Source organism: Anolis carolinensis, chromosome 1 (genome assembly GCF_035594765.1).
Source record: "Anolis carolinensis isolate JA03-04 chromosome 1, rAnoCar3.1.pri, whole genome shotgun sequence".
Classification (NCBI taxonomy): domain Eukaryota; kingdom Metazoa; phylum Chordata; class Lepidosauria; order Squamata; family Dactyloidae; genus Anolis; species Anolis carolinensis.
This window is the reverse complement of record NC_085841.1, coordinates 156815650-156834419: the sequence shown is the minus strand read 5'-3', so window position 1 is coordinate 156834419 and position 18770 is coordinate 156815650. Positions and strand designations below refer to the sequence as shown.

Below are 18770 nucleotides of genomic sequence, written 5' to 3'. Positions count from 1 at the left end.
AATCTAACAACCCCAGCTCCAGTTCCCAGTTTTGCCATTCAGACTGGTACATACTTGCCTTCGCGGGTCACAGATTACAAAGTTTTATTCAAAGGCTGTGATAAAACTGAAGGAAGACATTGCAACTTGACTTTGACCCTCAGTCCGTAGGAAACAGCAGGACTGCTTCAAAGAATGACAGAGTATTTCTCAGAGGCAGGCAATGGCTTTTCCAATACACGTCAGGAAGTTCCATGGCTCAGTGGGCACTTGTAATGCATCTTGGGCACTTTTGATGTGCATTGGGCATTGGCATTTCAGGTGCTTATTGGACACATCCGATGCACATCACACAGTTTTCAGACTCACCAGGCACTTCTGATGTGCACTGGGCATTTCAGATCCACCCAGATACATGTCTAGTGTCCTGATAAACATCTGAAGTGTCCCATGTGCATCTGTGCCCACTGTACATAGGGGCTATGGCATAACAGTCAGTCCACTGGTACTATTGAAAAACGGATGCCCAAATGTTGTAACATCTCAGTAGCTCCTAAGGGAATATGGATGTTGCAAAACTACTCAGTTCTATGTAAATCCACTTAGGAATGTGTAACCCCGTGCTCAGTTCTATATGTGTTTGTCTTTATAATATTCCATGGAGGCATTTTTTAAAAAATGCCACCCTTACCTTTTTCCCCCGCAGGTATCCTAAGCTTGCTGCCAAGCACCGTGAATCCAACACTGCGGGCATAGATATCTTCTCTAAATTCTCTGCGTTTATCAAAAATACAAAACAACAAGACAATGCAAGTAAGTTTGTTGGTATATATATTACAGGATGTTTTCCAACTTTCTCTGATTTGTGGGAAGTAAAAAACTGGCACACCCCTACTTTGACCATAGGAGTATGCCAGTTGTCTATTTCTTACAGTTGTACACAAGCAAGAAATGTACAGCTTCAGCTTTCAAAATTCTAAATACTAAAGAACAATCATTCCCATTGGTAAGAAAGAACCAAGGACTCATACAATTGGAAGAGAGCACAAGAGCCATCCAGTCCAACTCCCTTCCATGCAGGAACACACAATCAAAGGACTCCCAACAGATGGCCACCCACCTTCTGTTTTAAAATCGCCAGTCAACCAATTCCAAATCCACCTAACAGTAGCATTGTCTAGTAGGCTTGTGCACAAATCTGATTTCCAAAAATGTTTTCAGCTGGTTTGCTTGGTTTGGACGCCTGTACGGCATGGGCTCCACAAGAGAACAGTGGCTGTTGAAAACGCGGCTGCTTTTGGTTTCTTTTGGTTGCATGTGGAGTGCAGGGAGAGAGGCAGCAGCTAGAAGGGAAAGGATCCCAGAAAGGGTGAGTTCTTAAGCCCCTGCCTTAAATCTAGGTCTCCTCAAAATACAGAAGGGAAAGGATCACAGGAATAGGGTTTCTTAAGCCCTTGCCTTAAACCTGGGTCTCCTCTATAGAGAGAAGGGAAAGGATCACAGGAAGGGAGGTTTCTTAAGCCCTTGCCTTAAACCTGGGAAGCTCCCCCATTGCCACCAATGGGCTGGATTGAAAACAAATTTTTCGGTTTCCTGGATCAAAAATGGATTTCCATCCTCCCAAAAAATGGATCAGGGCCCCCACCAAAATCTAGGACACCGAAACGGATCACGGTTTACCTGAATTGCACAGGCCTATTGTCTAGCCCTTATTTTATTGGCTTCTTTCTGAGAATGTCACAGGGAACCTTATCAAAGGCCTTACTGGATTTTAGATATACTGCATCCACAGCATTCCCTTCATCTAACAAGCTTGTAATTCTATTAATTAAAGAAATAAGGTTCGTCTGGCACCACTTATTTTGGAGAACCCCATGTTGACTTTTTGTGAGTATGGCATTCCTTTCTAAGTGCCTACAGATTGTCTGTTCGCTGATCTGCTCTAGAATCTTTCCTGGTATCAATGTCAGGCTGACAGAATGATAGTTGTTTGGGTCCTCTTTTTTCCCAGTTTTGAAGATAGAGATAGCATTTGCCTTCTTCCAGTCTGCTGGAACTTCTGTTCTCCATGAATTCTCAAAAATGATTGCCAGTGGTTCTAAAATTACTTCTGTCAGTTCTTTTAATACTCTTGGATGTATTTCATCTGGTTCTGGAGACTTTAATTCGTTTAAATTAGCCAGATATTCCTGTACTGCCTCTTTACCTATTCTGTGCTACATTTCCCCTACTGCATCCTCTGCTCCATTATCCCCAAGTTGAGCACTGTTAACATTTTTGGAGAAGACTGAGGCAAAGAAGATGTTGAGTTGCATTTTCTCTGTCTGCTGTCTCATTCCGCCATCACCTCTATGCAGAGTGGCTCTACCATTTCCTTGTTCTTCCTTTTGCTACGGACGTAACAAAAAGGTCCTTTTAAAATTGTTTTTAACCTCTCTAGCAAACTGGAGCTTGTTCTGCGCTTTCCATTTCTAACTTTATCCTTTCATATGCTGGCTATTCATTTGAATTCCTCCAAGTGTCAACCCCCTGTGTTTGAGAAGTAGTCTTCTCCTCAAAGAGATTCCATGTAATTCTCCTGCAAGACAGTCTGCTCTTCTGGGTCCAAGGCAACCTCTTCCTCCCTTATATGGTGTAGTGTGGATACCTGAGCCTCGAGAAGGTGGACCTTCTCTTCCAATTGGGAGGAGTGGTGTATGAGATGATGTGCTAAGAGGAAAGTACAGTTTGTCGTTTACAGTGCCTTTTGGGGAATTGTGCAAGCCAAAGAAGGGATATGCCAGTTTTTCTAGTTTTCTAGGAGGATGAGTTTATGATGCCTCAGTAACTTTTAGGCCATGATGCAGTAATGTCCTTAATGTTTAGGTCGAATCTTATTCAGATGAAAATTAAAAGGGCCTTCCTTGGCAGATTTCTAGTATTTCTTGGAAGATTTTTTAAAAATGTATCAGCAATCACTGGGAAGTCCAAAGCAATGTCTACACTTAGGCAGAAAAAATGAAATGCAAAGATACAGGATGGGTGATGCCTGGCTTGACAACAGTCTATGTGAAAAAAATCTTGGAGTCTTCATGGACAACAAGTTGAACATGAGCCAGTAGTGTGATGCTGCATCTTAAAAAGCCAATGGGATTTTGGGCTGCATCAAAAGGAGCCTAGTGTCTAGATCAGAGGTTCTCAAACTGTGGGTCCCCAGGTGTTTTGGCTTATAACTCCCAGAAATCCCAGACAGTTTACCAACTGTTAGGATTTCTGGGAGTTGAAGGCCAAAACATTTGAGGACCCACAGGTTGAGAACCACTGGTCTAGATTGAGTGAAGTCATCATGCTCTTCTATTCTGTTTTGGTTAGACCTCACCTGTAATACTGTGTCCAGTTCTGGGCACCACAGTTTAAAAGGGATATTGACAAACTAGAAGATGTCTAGAGGAGGGCAACTAAAATGATCAAAGATCTGAAGACCATGAATCCTTATGAGGAGTGTCTTAAACAGCTGAGTATGTTTAGCCTTCAGAAGAGAATGTTGAGAGGAGACATGATAGCCATGTATAAAAACGTGAAAGGGTGTCATAAAAAGGAGGGAGCCAGCTTGTTTTCTGCTGTTCTTGAAACTAGGACTCAGAGAAATGGGTTCAAATTACAGGAACTGAGATTCCAACTGAACATTAGGAAGAATTTTCTGACCGTACGATTTGCTCTGCCTTGGAGTGTGGTGGAAGCTCCTTCCTTGGAAACATTTAAACAGAGGCTGGATGGCCATCTGTCAGGGATACTTTAATTGTGCTTTCCTGCATGGCAGGGGGTTGGACTAAATGGCCCATGTGGTCTCTGCCAACTCTATTATTCTATGATTCTTTAAAGCGAAGATGGACAAGTTGGAAAGATTAGGGAGACCTACATTAGCTTCTAGGAGACCTCTGCTTTTGCCTTTAAACCCATCAATGTCTGATTTGGCCTTCTGAATTAGCCAGGCATGTTGGGCTTCTGAACCAATGGTGTTGTGGTAGCTAAAGTCATTCAACAACTTGAGTGGCAAAGGAGTCTGTTTAACAAAAAAAGGTTAAGAACCCTTGCTCTAGAGGACATTTTGGAACTACTTTTTCCAAATGGCAAAAAACCTCTGCTGCAAAACATTCCTGGGTGCTTTGCTTGTTCCTGCTTCAAAGAGAAACAGAAATATTCTTGTCCAGAGGTGTGTTGTGTGTGTATGTCAATCCCCATGGAGGCAAGGCATTACACAGCAAGCCCTGTCTGCACATCCTCTCTCTCTGTTCTTCTCTGTTTTCTACAAGCAACGGCCTGATGGGATAATGACCAGTGGCAAAATGTCTTTTGCCCACTTGAAATCTTGAAACATATAAAATCCACAAGACATATTTTATGGCAATATAAATATGTTTATATTTTCAGTCTCTTTCTCCCATTGGTTTGACTATTCTGACCGCTTTGAAATGTGGAAGTTGAAAGGTTTGGAGCGGGCTTGCTAGGGCTGTAAGCCCAGAAGCAAACACACTTCTGCCATATCTAAATTCCACGTCTTTTAAACATCTTGAAAGAGAAGGAATTGGTTCCAGATTTTCAGGATGTGGCAAACTGTGTTTAAATAAAACGTGCATATTTATTATTTCATGCCAGTTCAATTATATCCAACTTGATTCCTTCTATCCCCTGAATCACCCAAATCACTTTAATAAGAGGGCTTTGCTGAAGACATGCTCTCCCATCCTCTCATAGTTCAGCATGAAATGAAACAAGAGAGAAGAAATACGGTGAAAAAGCATCATTGTCTTCACTTTGAATTAAAAAGTGCCCCCCTCCACTTATATTTAATTTGAAAAGGAGACATTTATTTTTCTTAAGTTAATTCTACCTGTATATCCACATTTATGTTATGTACTAGCTTTACTGGGAAGATGGTGAAAAATCCCTTCCATATTTTCACATGGGAGAGAGCAATAGAGCTGCATGGATTTTTTGAAAAGCCAGATTTTTACCTAACTTGATTGATTGAGAAGGTGGGCTAAATCCCATCCCTGCAATGAAACTCTTCAGATAGGGAGTGACAGAAGGGAGAATAAAATAGAGAAAATAAAGTTGATCCTGCATATATCAGTAAAATATGCTAAAAATAGGAAAGGGCATTTTACATTTGGAAAAAAATAATATCAGTGTGCAACTCCACACTTTGATTATATCAATGAAGTCTGACTTACAAGAAGCACTGCTTGGCTATCAAGCAAAAAGTGGGTGCTAGAAACAATATCATATGAAAGCTGACTGGCACAACCTGGGGATCACAACCAGACACAGTGAATACATATGTCCTTACGCTTTGCTATTCTGTTGCTGAGTACGCATGCCTAGTGTGGAACACATCTCACCACGATAAAACAGTGAATGTGGTTCTCAATTAGACATGCCGCATTATCACAGGATATCTACACCTTACACTGAGGGAGAAATTATACTGTTTAGCCCAGTGGTTCCCAACCTTTTTTTGACTAGGGCCCACTTGACTAGGGACCACATTGACCAGGGCCCACTTGAACAGGGACCACTTTGATCAGGGACCACTTTAACCAGGGACCATTTTGACAGGGGACCACTCTCCAAGATTAGTACCAAAAAGGTTATTTGTGGTGCTGATTCAGAAAATTGCATTAGATAGACCACATCAGCTCTAGTTTCTGATACAGAACATATGCCATCCAGTAGTCATCATCTGCTCACCCACAGAAAACTAAAATTAATAATCTAGAGCTGATGTAGTCTATCCAATGCAATTATCAGCTCTGCGGAAAGGAGTGGAAATAAAATAAAATAAATAAATAGGAAGGAGATTTGTGGATCCAATTTTCATTCTTGCGGCCCACTACTGGGCTGCAGCCCACAGGTTGAGAACCACTGGTTTAGCCGGTATTGCACCACCTGACATCTGCTGGGAAGTAGCAGCCAATAATGAAAGTACCAAGGCAGTGATATCTCTGTTCGGATATCAGCCAGCAAGCCCACACCTAAAATCAAGAAATAGCTTTTTAAGATCTACAGAGATACTCGCAGGAACACTTCAGCAAGCAAAAGTCCAAAAGTGGCAGGCTAAAATCCAGAACCTCAATCAATGGCTGATACCGGATGAGAAGCTCTCTCCTGGTCACATAGAAGACTGGGCGACTTGGAAGGCACTGAACAGACTGCCTTCTGGCACCACGAGATGCAGAGCCAATCTTCAGAAATGGGGCTACAAAGTAGAGCCCATGGCATGTGAGTGCGGAGAAGGGCTCGGGCTGTGGCGCAGGCTGGAGAGCAGCTGCAATGAATCACTGCAAAGAATCACTCTGACCAAGAGGTCATGAGTTCGAGGCCCGCTCAGAGCCTATGTTTGTCTGTCTTTGTTCTATGTTAAAGGGCATTGAATGTTTGTCTATATGTGTAATGTGATCCGCCCTGAGTCCCCTTTGGGGTGAGAAGGGCGGAATATAAATGCTGTAAATAAATAAATAAATAAATAAATAAGAGCAAACCACAGACCACTCAATGCAATGCAGCCTGAGCCCTGCACAATGGAGGACCTCCTTACAGAGGCACTCCAAGTGGCCAGCTACTGGTCATAGGACATTTAGTATAATGCCAAGTTTTTAACTTTGTGTTTTTAAATACATTATAAATGTACCCTCAATTCGCTACTTACACGCTAAATAAAATAGTGAAGTCCTGATGCTATACTTGACAGAATTAGACATAATTTCTTCATATATAGAGCAAGGACAAAGAATTCATAGAACGTATCAATGAATAGGCTCTGACATCAGCTTTCAAGAATCTTTCCTTAGACACTTAGCCTTTTCATCTAAACCCATCACTAGTTCCAACTGAAGTATTTGATTTATTTATTTGATTTATGTCCTGCCTTTCTCCACAAAATATCTCCACTGAATCAATGGATACTTTGACAACAGCAGTGGGCCGTATGTAGTTGATACTAACAATTGGATTTAGGCTTTCAACCTCCTAGTCTCAAGGTGTAGGGCATATCTAGATCTTGGACTTAAATTGCCTTCCTTTTCCCCTGGGAACCATGGAAGTTGACATGTGTGCAAAGCTGTCAATTGTTGAGCAACATGTTGGCTTCTCTGAGTGCGTTCACTGCAGTGGGGAACCCGATGCATTCCAGATGTTGCTGAATTGCATCTCCCATCAGCCATACCCAGCGTTGCTGTTGGTGAGGAATGAGACACTGGGTCTGACATCTTTTTGGATACCATTAGGAAAGTAACATTTTGTGTCCCACTGCCCTTCCGTACAATGGCCTTTTAACTTGAGATTCAGCATGCATCAATCTTTCTCTGTTGTTTTGTTTCCTGGAGGCTATTCTTTTCAGATAAAGATCCCTGACTGATAACTCTAACTCACTGATTTATTAATGCATTTGTTTTTAGATAACCTTTGTATATTTGCTTGTTTCAGACTATTATATGCCACTCTAAAATCTCCAAAATAGAACACTATAGTAAATCAATAGAGAGATAGAAGGATGCGGAATCTTAAGAAATTTGGAGGCCATCCCTGCCATGGGGTTTCAAAAGTTATGGGATTTATCATCTGTATCAGGCACTGGATACTGTTGCAACAAATCACTGGGTGGGATGTCTTTTTTATTAGTATTTATTCAGATGTTGCATTTATACATTAAAAGAAAAATGAAAGAAAAAAACAAAAGAGAAAATGTTTAGGAAAAAACAGAAAAAGGAAAAAGAAAAAGGGGAAAAAAGAAATCGAAGTTTTATATTGACAAAACATCAAGGATCATTAAAGAAAGAAAAAGATTGGAAAAAGGGATGACCTCACAACCTCTGAGGATGCCTGCCTTAGATGTGGGTGAAACGTCAGGAGAGAATGCTTCTGGAACATGACCATACAGCCCGGAAAACACAACAACCCAATGATTCCGGCCACGAAAGCCTTCAACAGACCTCACAACCTCTGAGGATGCTTGCCATAGATGTGGGCAAAACATCAAGAGAGAATACTTCTGGAATATGGCCATACAGCTCGGAAAACTCACAGCAACCCAGTGATTCTGATCATGAAAGCTTTCGACAACAAGATGGCAACTGGTGGCAATCCATTTTGGGAGGAGGAATTGGACCTTGGTCAATTAGGACCTTCCATACATCTTTCAGAAACACATCATGTCAATCAGGATTTCGATTTCCCCTGGTATCTGCTTTGCCTGATCCCAAATGCAAAGCAAAGCCAAAGAATCCCACTGATTTTTGACAATCACATTGTAAATGGAAACAAGGCAATTACTGATCTGATCTTCAGGAAAATGAATATATTGAATAGATGCAATGCTTTTGTGGCTATTTGCTGCTGAAGCGGGTGGTGGGTAGTAACTAGCTGTTTGCAGCTGACTAATCCTTCCTGAAGTTGTACTTTCCTTGGCTTAGAGAATGAGCCTTTTGATTTTGTTGGAAGGTGTTTTTAAAAATTTGTTGCTGAAATGAATATTTAATGCTGCCCGGTGTGGGTGGCCGCATTCATTAACGTGCTCCACTGTGCTGCTCTTTACTTGAAACTGAACTGGGAGACCACCAGCATGATTTCCTATAGTGGAATTTCCAGCCGTCTGACCAGAGGAATCCACTGGTCTGGCTTGGATTCAAGTCAAGTGCCCAGAAATAAAAGAACATTAATCGTTAATTTCCATCTGATTAAATCTGTTCCCCCTCATGTTGCTACATCAGATCTTGTGGTTAGGCAAGTAAGGTGAGACATGGCTGTGTGCTATATATAGTAAAGTAAGATGCTGTTAAAACATTTGTAGGACATAATTCCCAGAATGCTTACATTGCTTTAGTTCTGTTGTCCTTGGTGTGTATTTGGGAAGGTAAGAGAAGAGGATCCATAGTTGTTTATAAAAGTTTTGTTTGTGCTGCTTCATGAACATATAATGTGTAGGAGGTATCAGCCTCCCAAACAATTCATGCTATGCAAACTGTCAGACTTGAAGAGGGAACACAAACCTTTGGAAGTTGCATTGGAGGACGAATTTGCCAGGTCCCATTTCTTCTGGCAGCATAGTCTATAATGGAATTAGCCACATCTAGAGAATTATAGTACAGGGTTTCTGTTGAGTTTGACTTGGCAAACTTGTGAGGAAGAATTTCTGCCCTGCGAATTAAGATGACTAAATTTTAAGCAATGCTTTTAATGATAAAGGGTCCTTTCCATAACTTTATGAATGGATTTAATTTTTAGACTCAAAAGTAGAAACCTGAGATATGAATGCATAATTTTCTCAAAACATGGCCTGTTTGTGTTATGTTTTGAGGGAAGCAGAAGACAGACATTAAGATTCATTCATGCCTGGCTGTAGCAAGCCTCATGAGGAGTCAGCCAATCTTTGTACGGATCCTGCTGACAATAAACCAGAGAGTGGAGGGTCAGGAGAAGTAAAACAAGACAAAACAGGCAGCAATAGGGTAAAAAAAAGCTGTTTCAACTACATCTTTCACCCTGATTTCATGGACATAAGGGACAAAGCAAAACAAATGATGAGAAAGATAATAGGAGAGTCCTGAAGGGTTGTCAGTTCCTATAACTCTGAAAACAATATTCCACTGAGAAATATCATAAAAATGTCTGCTTCCCAGTACAGTATAAACACTTTATACATGGGGGGGGGGGGAGTGGGTTCCAAGACCCCATGTAGATAACTGAAACCACAGATTCCTGAAATCACAGATAATAGTGAATCTTATCTTTTGATTTATACTTGCACCCTAAGCAGGACCTAGAGAGATCCACAAGCACTTTGGGGAAACTATTTTTGGAGTGTGGATAAATGAAACTGCGGATATTGAAACTATGGATAAGATGGTCGTACTATATCTGTAATGATGGAAAGAACTTACATTCAAGTTTTGAATAAGAACTCTTCCCAAGTGTGACAGCTTCTCACTACTTCAAGATAGACTTATGACCTTATGGAGGACCCCCCGTGCCATTTTGCCAGTAAGCGTGGCAAAACAGCAGAGGTGAGAGGCAAAACCATGCCCCGCTCCAGTGTGATGTCGATTTGCCCATCACATGCAAGAAGTGTCAGCCAAACTGGGCAGAAGTGTGCTGACTCCTGTGTTTGGAGGGAAGTGTCCAAGAACAGGCAGGGCCTCCACTGGAAGTCATATGATTTGTGTGAATGTGATGGCAGGTGTGGGGCTCTGCCCCCAAAGAAGGCTGGAAGTATCCTAGGACACTTGATTTGGTCACTGTCATGAGGTCCTTGGAGATTTTTGAGCTTGGGTCTAGGCCTAAATACCCTAAAAGCTCAAAATCCCATGTAATCATGGAAACTATATAGGGTTGGTTTTGATTAATGCTTGGATGGGAGACCTCCCCAGGGTGTACCAGGTGCTTTTTCTCAAATTTCATAGGAAGAAACTAGCAAAACCACTACTGAATATTCATTGCCCAAGAAAGCCTTATGAGAAGGGCTCCTCCTTGATTGCTTGCCAGCTATCTCTCACCCATTCTCCTCTTGCCAAGTAAGTATCAAAACTTTAGTGAAGTGGGGGGGGGGGGGGTATGTGACCAGAGGGAAGCTTTTCTTATACAAGAGCAGCATCACATTGTAGGATCTTATCTAGAAATGACTTTTCTGAAACTACTGAATTGAATTTGGAAGCAGGGAAACTATAAATCCCATAATGGGCAACAGAAATTAAGTTTTCTGCATATTTGAGAATGTCTTCCCCAAATAAAGGCAGGCCACCACAAGGCTTCTTGTTGATCTAACAACTAACCATAGAAGAAGCATTATCTGATTATTTCATGCATTTTGAGCTACTGTTAAAAACCCATAAAAGCCAATGTAAACAATCTTAGTTTCCCCAAAGTAACTTTGAAAAGCAAAATATAATTCTGCATTGAATAGTGTTTTCAAGACCTTGCCTTCCCTGAAACTATATTGGTGAGGATGTAGAGGGGTGAACCTGTCTGTAGAAATACGGAATATCTTTTAACAAAAAAGGATTCTTTGTCTTTTCGTGCAACAAATGCATTTCTCACCATAAGGCAGTGGAGAAGAATACAATGATATATTTTGGACAAGAAAGTCTGTTAACTGCCTAATAGAACTCAAGAGGGCACCATAGACTCAGAGATACTTCATTTCCCCTTGGCTATCGTCTAGTGGAGTCAAAATCTGAAGTTACTTTTGGGTGCCTGTTTTTCAAAGTATCTCATGTTGCTCTTTGATCATTTAAATTACACTGCACACTCTGTGTAAACATCCAGCAGCTTAATTTGGAATGCTGTAATGATCATCTTTCATTTATAAATTGCTGTGGCTTTATATTTAAGGCTTGATTTTTCCCCTTTGTTGCATTAGTCCTTGGCATGTGGTGTAAAGACTTCACAAGAGAGGGAGATAAAGTGCCCAATTTACTGAAGGCAGTTTCAGCTGAAAATAAATGATGAAATAAAATAAATCCAAGTTTATGTAGCAAAATCTGTGCCTGTAGAGTTAAGTCCAGGGTCTGGAGAACAGGCTGATTATTCTATCTCTAGCTCAGAGTGACACCAATGAATCATCAATAGATTCTGGAGAAGGTAATGGTTTGGGAGCTGAAGCCATGTTTGTCTTTTGGCTGTGGGGGCTGTCACAAGGTACGATAGCAGCAACTTGAGAGAGTCATTTTGTTGTGTCAGTCATGCTGGTGGACATAGACAACTTCAACTCAGGGCCCTTCTACACAGTTCTAAAACTCAGGCTAAAAATGGATTAGACTGAGGTGTCCTGATGACTTTTCAAGCTTATCAAGTTCAACCTGGATTAAACCAATTTTTCTCGGTTTAATCCAGGTTAAAAAAAACACCTCTAATGATCCGGACATTAAGCTTCTGCAGTTCTGGGGTCCCACAGTCATCCCACTTTTTCGGGCTATTATAATAGTAGCAAACTGGAATTAAAGAAATTGATGTCAGGCTATTATAGCTATTTGGTTTTCAAAGGCTGGATCTACATTTTCATATAATCCAGTATCTGATCCCAGATTATCTGATTTGAACTGGATTATATGAGTCTACACCAGTGGTTCTCAACCTGTGGGTCCCAGGTGTTTTGGCCTACAACTACCAGAAATCCCAGCCAGTTTATCACCTGTTAGGATTTCTGGGAGGTGAAGGCCAAAACATTTGAGGACTACTGGTCTACACTGTCATATAATCCAGTTCAAAGCAGATAATCTGGGATTAGATACTAGATTATATGGCTGTGCAGATTTTACTTTGCAGACTTTGCAGAGAGTTTCTCAGTCATTCTGAAGGGGATTACCTCCATGGCAACAAGAATAATAAGAATGATGAACTCTTTTCAGAAATCTTGGAAATGTTTACATTTACATATTAATTTTCTTCAGTCTTCAAGAGTGAACATAAATTCTAGAACTGTTTGTAAATTCTAGAACACTACAGAGTAGATGCATCCTGAGTCCACACAGAAGTTAAAAGGGCTCAATTACAAGATCCCTTGAACTTTTAAGACTGTAGTTAGCAATCACACCATGCTGATTCCACCTACACGACTGTATGGCTTGGTTGTATAAACTGCTATGTCTCAATGGTGTGGAATCCCGGAAGATGCCAGCACTCTTTGGCAGGGAAGGGACTTTGTCAAACTATAGCACCCGTGATTCCATAGCACTGAGACATGGCAGTTTGACTACATATCACACTAGTGTTCTAAAGTGGAGGCGCCCGTTTTGCTATCGTAATGCTATCTCTTGCAGGATTTTGGGAAATGTAGTTTAGGGTAGGGGCTTCCATAGAGAGAGGTCCTTGGCTTCCCTAAAATATTGGTGAAAGAGGGATCTAACTGCATTAAGTTTGTCGATGTGCATAAGGAGTTTAGAACAGAGCTTTTTAACCCTTTTTCATTCATGGCCCCTTTTGGCCTGAGAAATTTTTGCATGATCCCAGGTGTATATATACATATAAAATAGGTTTAAAAATCAAACATTTACTGATAATGAATCCATATTTGCAAGGCTTGCTAAACAGGCTGATTTTACGTATGTACTTTTTGTGGAGAAAAACTGAAGCATTTTCTGCAGAATCCACTGTAAACACTGCATGCTGTTCCTAATAGATGTGTGTAAACGGGTGGCATTCAGAAATCTTTTGCCAGTTTTTGTGACCCTGACATAGAGCTGTTAGCCCCAGCTTCTGCCAACATAGCAGTTCGAAAACATGCAAATGTGAGTAGATCAATAGGTACCGCTCCGGCAGGAAGGTAATGGCACTCCATGCAGTCATGCCGGCCACATGACCTTGGAGGTGTCTACAGACAACGCTCGCTCTTCGGCTTAGAAATGGAGATGAACCCCATCCCCCAGAGTCGAACTCAACTAGATTTAATGTCAGGGGAAAACCTTTACCTTTTATTTAAAGGAAAGTCAAAGGATGGAACTTTGCACTTGGGTATAATATGGCCAAATTATCTCAGCTTTCACATAGATATGGTCTTTAGATCAGGCTGACTAATGGATAGAATTTTGTACCATTAAATTTCTGTTCCAGCATTTGTTATTCTTTGCATACTGGCAAACTGGAACAGGTCTCCTGCAATATCAAATTTTCTGAATCTGGAAGTGATCAAGGAAGGTAGTCTGGTGTTTGTTGGTGTGTGTGTGTGTGCGTGCATGTTTTTAAAGGGAAAAATAAATCTCAGGGTGTTTGCTTGGGACTGTGAATATTTATGTACAGTTTCCCCTTTTCCTTCATTGCATATTTCATCCAGTTCATTTGTGTGTCTTGTGGAATAAATCTTCTGATTGGAAGAGAGATGTAGAAAGAAAAGGCATCCACCAGAGGCAAAGGTAACAGCAGTCATGGCTTGGTTTTTGCACAGATCATAGTTTCCTTGAGCACATCAATGCATAGCAATTTAGTTGCTTGAAGACTGACAGAGATTATTTTGTGGAGGCTTCACATTTGTCTTTTTTCCAGGCAGCGCTGAAGTTACTTTGCTTTTAGAAGAGTTGCCAGCTTCTCTTTCGTGGGTTTGACCCAGGGCTAATTGTTGGTGTAGGCTTAAAGCACCCTCATTAGAACTTATTTGAAAATCGTCTCATGGTTTGTTTGACCATCCTCAGTTCATTTAATTGTTAAATTTGTATCCACCCTGCCCATTAAATGAAAGTTAAAAGGTTTACTGTGGGAATCCTGGTTTACATCCTCACCGCCATCAGGCACTTGGACAAGCCTTTCTCTTTCACAACCTACTGCCCAGCATATTAGATGGCAAGAGAACATTGTAAGCCAACATAAACCTCCTTCTCTGACCTTCGCAAATTTGCAAGCTCAATTTAATTTACCTTCAGCAGCTAAATGGCAAGATTTGCAACAGCAACCTTTATTACAGTCAACATTTGGCCTGGCAGTTCTCAGGGCCTGAGTCACCTTTAATTTTAGAAGCACTTACTGAGACTGATCAAGTATCTAAGCTAAGGATGTATGTGTATATATACATTTTTATGACCCACAAAATATGATATGCAGTAGGAATGGAAAACGGAATTGGAATACCCTATTTTGGCCAATCAATAGTATTTTCATATCTATTTCAAGCATGATAATAGATATCTGATTACATCTTATGCAAGCAACAACAACAAAAACCCTCAATTCCAAGTATAGTGGACGCGATAATAATAAACATGATATTCTAAAATTCCCAGACATTAAGTGATGTTCTTTTAAACTATTTATCTCTGACTCGGGATTTAACATTGGCCAACCAAAATGTCCTCTTAATTGCTAAAAATGAATACTTCAGTATTGGAGAGAGAGCATATCCCTGCCTGTGGTCCAGGGCCCTTCTACACAGCCATATAACCCAGAATATCAAGGCAGAAAATCCCACAATATCAGCTTTGAATTGGGTTATCTGCGTCCACACTACCATATATTCCAGTTCAAAGCAGAAAATGTGGGATTTCATTCAGCTCTGTGGAAGGGGCCCCAGTGGATAGGCTCCAGTAAAACAATTAAAGTGGTGTCAAACTGCATCAACTTCACAGTGTAGGTGCACCCTATGAAGTACATATCAACAAAATCACTAGGATTTCTGAGTAAATGCATTTTGGATTGGGAGACAAACATTTTTTGACACATGCTCAGAAGAGGAGAATGAACACTTGCTATCTCCTGCCAACCTAGCAGTTCGAAACCATGCAAATGTCAGTAGATCAATAGGTACCGCTCTAGCTGGAAGGTAACAGTGCTCCATGCAGTCATGCCGGCCACATGACCTTGGAGGTGTTTATGGACAATGCCGGCTCTTTGGCTTAGAAATGGAGATGAGCACCAACCCCCAGAGTCGGTCACGACTGGACTTAACATCAGGGGAAAACCTTTACCTTTACCTATCTAAAATATGTGGACTGGCTTTGTGATAGTGTAGATAAAGAAGGAAAATATCTGCAGTGGGAAAAGCAACCATGCCAGCAGATAGATAATGTTTGCTCTACAGGTCCTTGGTCAATTTCCACTCACTCAACCTCAGAGGAAGTCAAAGCCCTTCTCAACTAGCCAAGAAATCCCTGTGATAGGTTCACTTTCAGGTTGCCGTGAGCCAGAAACACATTGAAGGCTCACAACAACAACAACAACAACAACAACAACAACAACAACAACAAAAATGTATTATATGGTTATTCCTTTAAGTGTGTGTGCATACATATTTTCTGTAAATGTTTGGAGAACTGTGTAATAAGCAACTGATATCATTTGCCTGTTCAGGTGAGAGACTAGGTATGTGGTCCCCACAGAAAGATACATACACCAGAGTTGGATAAAAAAGACCACAGCTATACTTGGTTACAGCTTGACAGGAGTTGGCTCACACATGGCTCTGGATTTAGGCATCAACCTACTTGCCTTTTGATAGATGACCTGAAGAACCGCCCCAGTGCTAGATACTGTAGGAATAGTGTGAGATGTACCTGCTGGGCTGCCGCAACTGTGATCTCTCAGCTGCAGGGAAGAGGTGTGGTCAATGTCTGCCCCCCATCTGGGCAAGACCTCTCTGCACCACAACCCCTCCTCAAATCCCCCAGTGGGGCCCCTTATACCACCAATTCCAAGGATGCAGTAGTAACCTGATCCAGGATCCATGACTCATGTCAAAGTTGTGATGGATTTTAAAAGCTAATTATTCTCAAGGGAAATAGGGAAGGAGGGTGGGATGAATCTTTGAAGAACTGAGAGTAGTCTACCCAGGTGGTTGAGAAGGCAATGTGATGATTGCTTGGCCCTTTGTGCATGGTGTGTGTAAAGAGTTGGACCAGCCAAGAGATGCAACCTGCTCCACATCCTCCCTTCCAAGAATTTGGCCACCCAGGAATGACCTTATCACATTAGGAAGTACTGCATTTCTGAGACTGTTTGAGAATGATTTTGAATGGGTCCCATCACATGACGTTTGCCCCATCCTGTTAGTATTCCATTGGAATCGGTCTGCAAAGTGACACAAAAAGGGATTATTTGCAGACGGAATTTTAATTGTGTTTTTTGAAATACTACGGATTCTTCCATTGCTGAAGCGTTGTTTTTGTGTGTGATAGGAAAATCTGTCTGCATCCATTGCATCAGCAACTATATATTTTAAAAGGTCATAGAATGATATTGGGGGTGTTTTGAATGGATTGGGTGGAGCCAGCTTTCCATGGTACATTTTCAAATTACAAGAATCGTAATAATCAGGCATGATGATGAGAGTTTGCATCCCGTCTCAATACAGTATGCATCCAGTCCTTTAAAAAGTGGGATGCATACTGATTATATTCCAACATGATAAAATCCTAAGTCAGGCATCTTGTTTTTTATTCAATTTACTCAAAAATGTTGCCCCCTTTAAAACATCTCTCTATCTGTAAAAATGAGGATGGCCAACAGAATCTATTGTACAACTTATTAGATTCCAGAGCAAATATTCTTTGTCTCAAATTCCAAGAAAAGGTGAGGTGGGAAAAACTTGCACCATTTCATAAGCAAGGAGTATCATCTGGCTATAACTCCTGGACAGATGTGCTTCCCAGTTAAAGCTTTTATTGTGAAATGGTGGCCATCTTTCTTGTGGAGCTAGATGACTTGTGCTTGTGAAGGGCCTGTTTGCTTGACTGGGCTAGAGTCACAATGCAGACATCCATTGCTCCAAGACATACTGTTCTGCTTTCTGAGTGCAACTCCTATACCTCCTCCATTCTGTAACCTCAACTTGAAAATATAAAGCAGATGCTCAAATCTAGACGAAAGTCTTGTCTGAAGACAGCTACTACTGAAAAATAGATCATTGAGCCAGGATTTCATACATTCAATTGAGATAAATTAAGTTAAAATTACTTAATTTTGAAAGGGAGATTACAGTCAAATAATCTTATTCATTGCTGAACATAAGAGGAAAATCTTAAGATAAAACAACTAAAGGGGTTTTTTTCGGTGTAGTGTGGCTCTAATAATCGTATTTTTGTGTTCCCCATCAATGTCCTGATGTCAGTGTGGATTGCAGAAAGAGTCAAATCTTATAGTAGAATGTCAGTGTAAAAATTAGGAGCTAAGAAAGAGATAGTAACACACTTATTTGCAGAGCAGCAACACTTCATTCACATTATGTTGCATTTGGAAATGGAAAAAATGAACTGCAAAATAATCTTATAAAGAAATAATAATAATAATAATAATAATAATAATAATAATCATCATCATCATCATCATCATCTTTATTTATACTCCGCCACCATCTCCCCAACGGGGACTCGGGGCGGCTTACATGGGGCCATGCCCAGAACAATACAATATCACAGAATATAAATAGAACAACAAATCATAACACATTAAACAATACAATAAAAGATAATATACACTACATCAAGCAAAATCAAAAGAACAATAAAACCAAGGGCGGGCCACATGAACACTAGGTTAAAAAGTACCATTCCTGAATGTTGTTGCTCTTGATAATTCCATATAGACCTAAGACCTAGAACCATAGGGTTGGAAAGGATCACAGCCTTTACATGCAGCAATCAAAGCCCTTCAAAAAAAGTGGCAGTTGTCTTTTTTCAAGACCCTGAAGCGAGAGAGTCCATTGTTCTCTGAGGGACTCTGTTCCACTATCAACAGCACTTACAGTCAATACATTCTTCCTTATATTGCGGTGGAATTTATTTTCTTGTAATTCATATTTATTCATTCATGTACTAATCTGTGCTTTGTTCCTTCAAATGTTTAAAGATTGCTATCATATCACCCTTAAGTCTTCTCTTCACCAAGCTATCACTTTCTTTGAGCCGTTCCTCTAGAGCTTGGTTTCCAAACCTCTTACCATCTTACTTGCCTTCTTCTGGGATGTTTCAGCTCATCAATATCCTCCTTGAATTGTGGGGCCCAGACAGATGAGGTCTGACCAAACCTGAATAAAGTTATAGTGTTTCTGTTCTTATTCTTGACGCTATTCCTATGTCAACACAGCCTAGAATTGCTTTTTGGACATCACACCATACGTCCTTTGGAGTGTCATCTCCAAAGCATTTCCTTTTCCTTTATGCAATTCATGTATAAAGATGATGAACAAACACTGGAACTATGACAGAATCATATGCTATTCCACTAATCACTTGTTTCCAGGATGAAGAGGAGCAAGCATTCTTTGGGTTTGGTCTGACAGCTAGTTACAAATCCACCTATAATGACTTTGTGCAGATCCCACTGTACCAGATTGTTTGTAA

At 40.7% G+C, this 18770-nt stretch overlaps 1 protein-coding gene across 3 annotated transcripts in view; it reads left to right on the top strand.

Moving 5' to 3' along the window:
• The window catches only part of clic5 (chloride intracellular channel 5), a 65742-nt gene that overhangs the window by 40332 nt on the left and 6640 nt on the right, over window positions 1–18770 (top strand). For all 3 annotated transcript variants that reach the window (XM_062957148.1, XM_062957150.1, XM_008116678.3), the window contains one exon: window positions 686–792. In XM_062957148.1, coding sequence (XP_062813218.1) covers window positions 686–792 — 107 coding nt within the window. The remainder of the gene's footprint in view (window positions 1–685; window positions 793–18770) is intronic.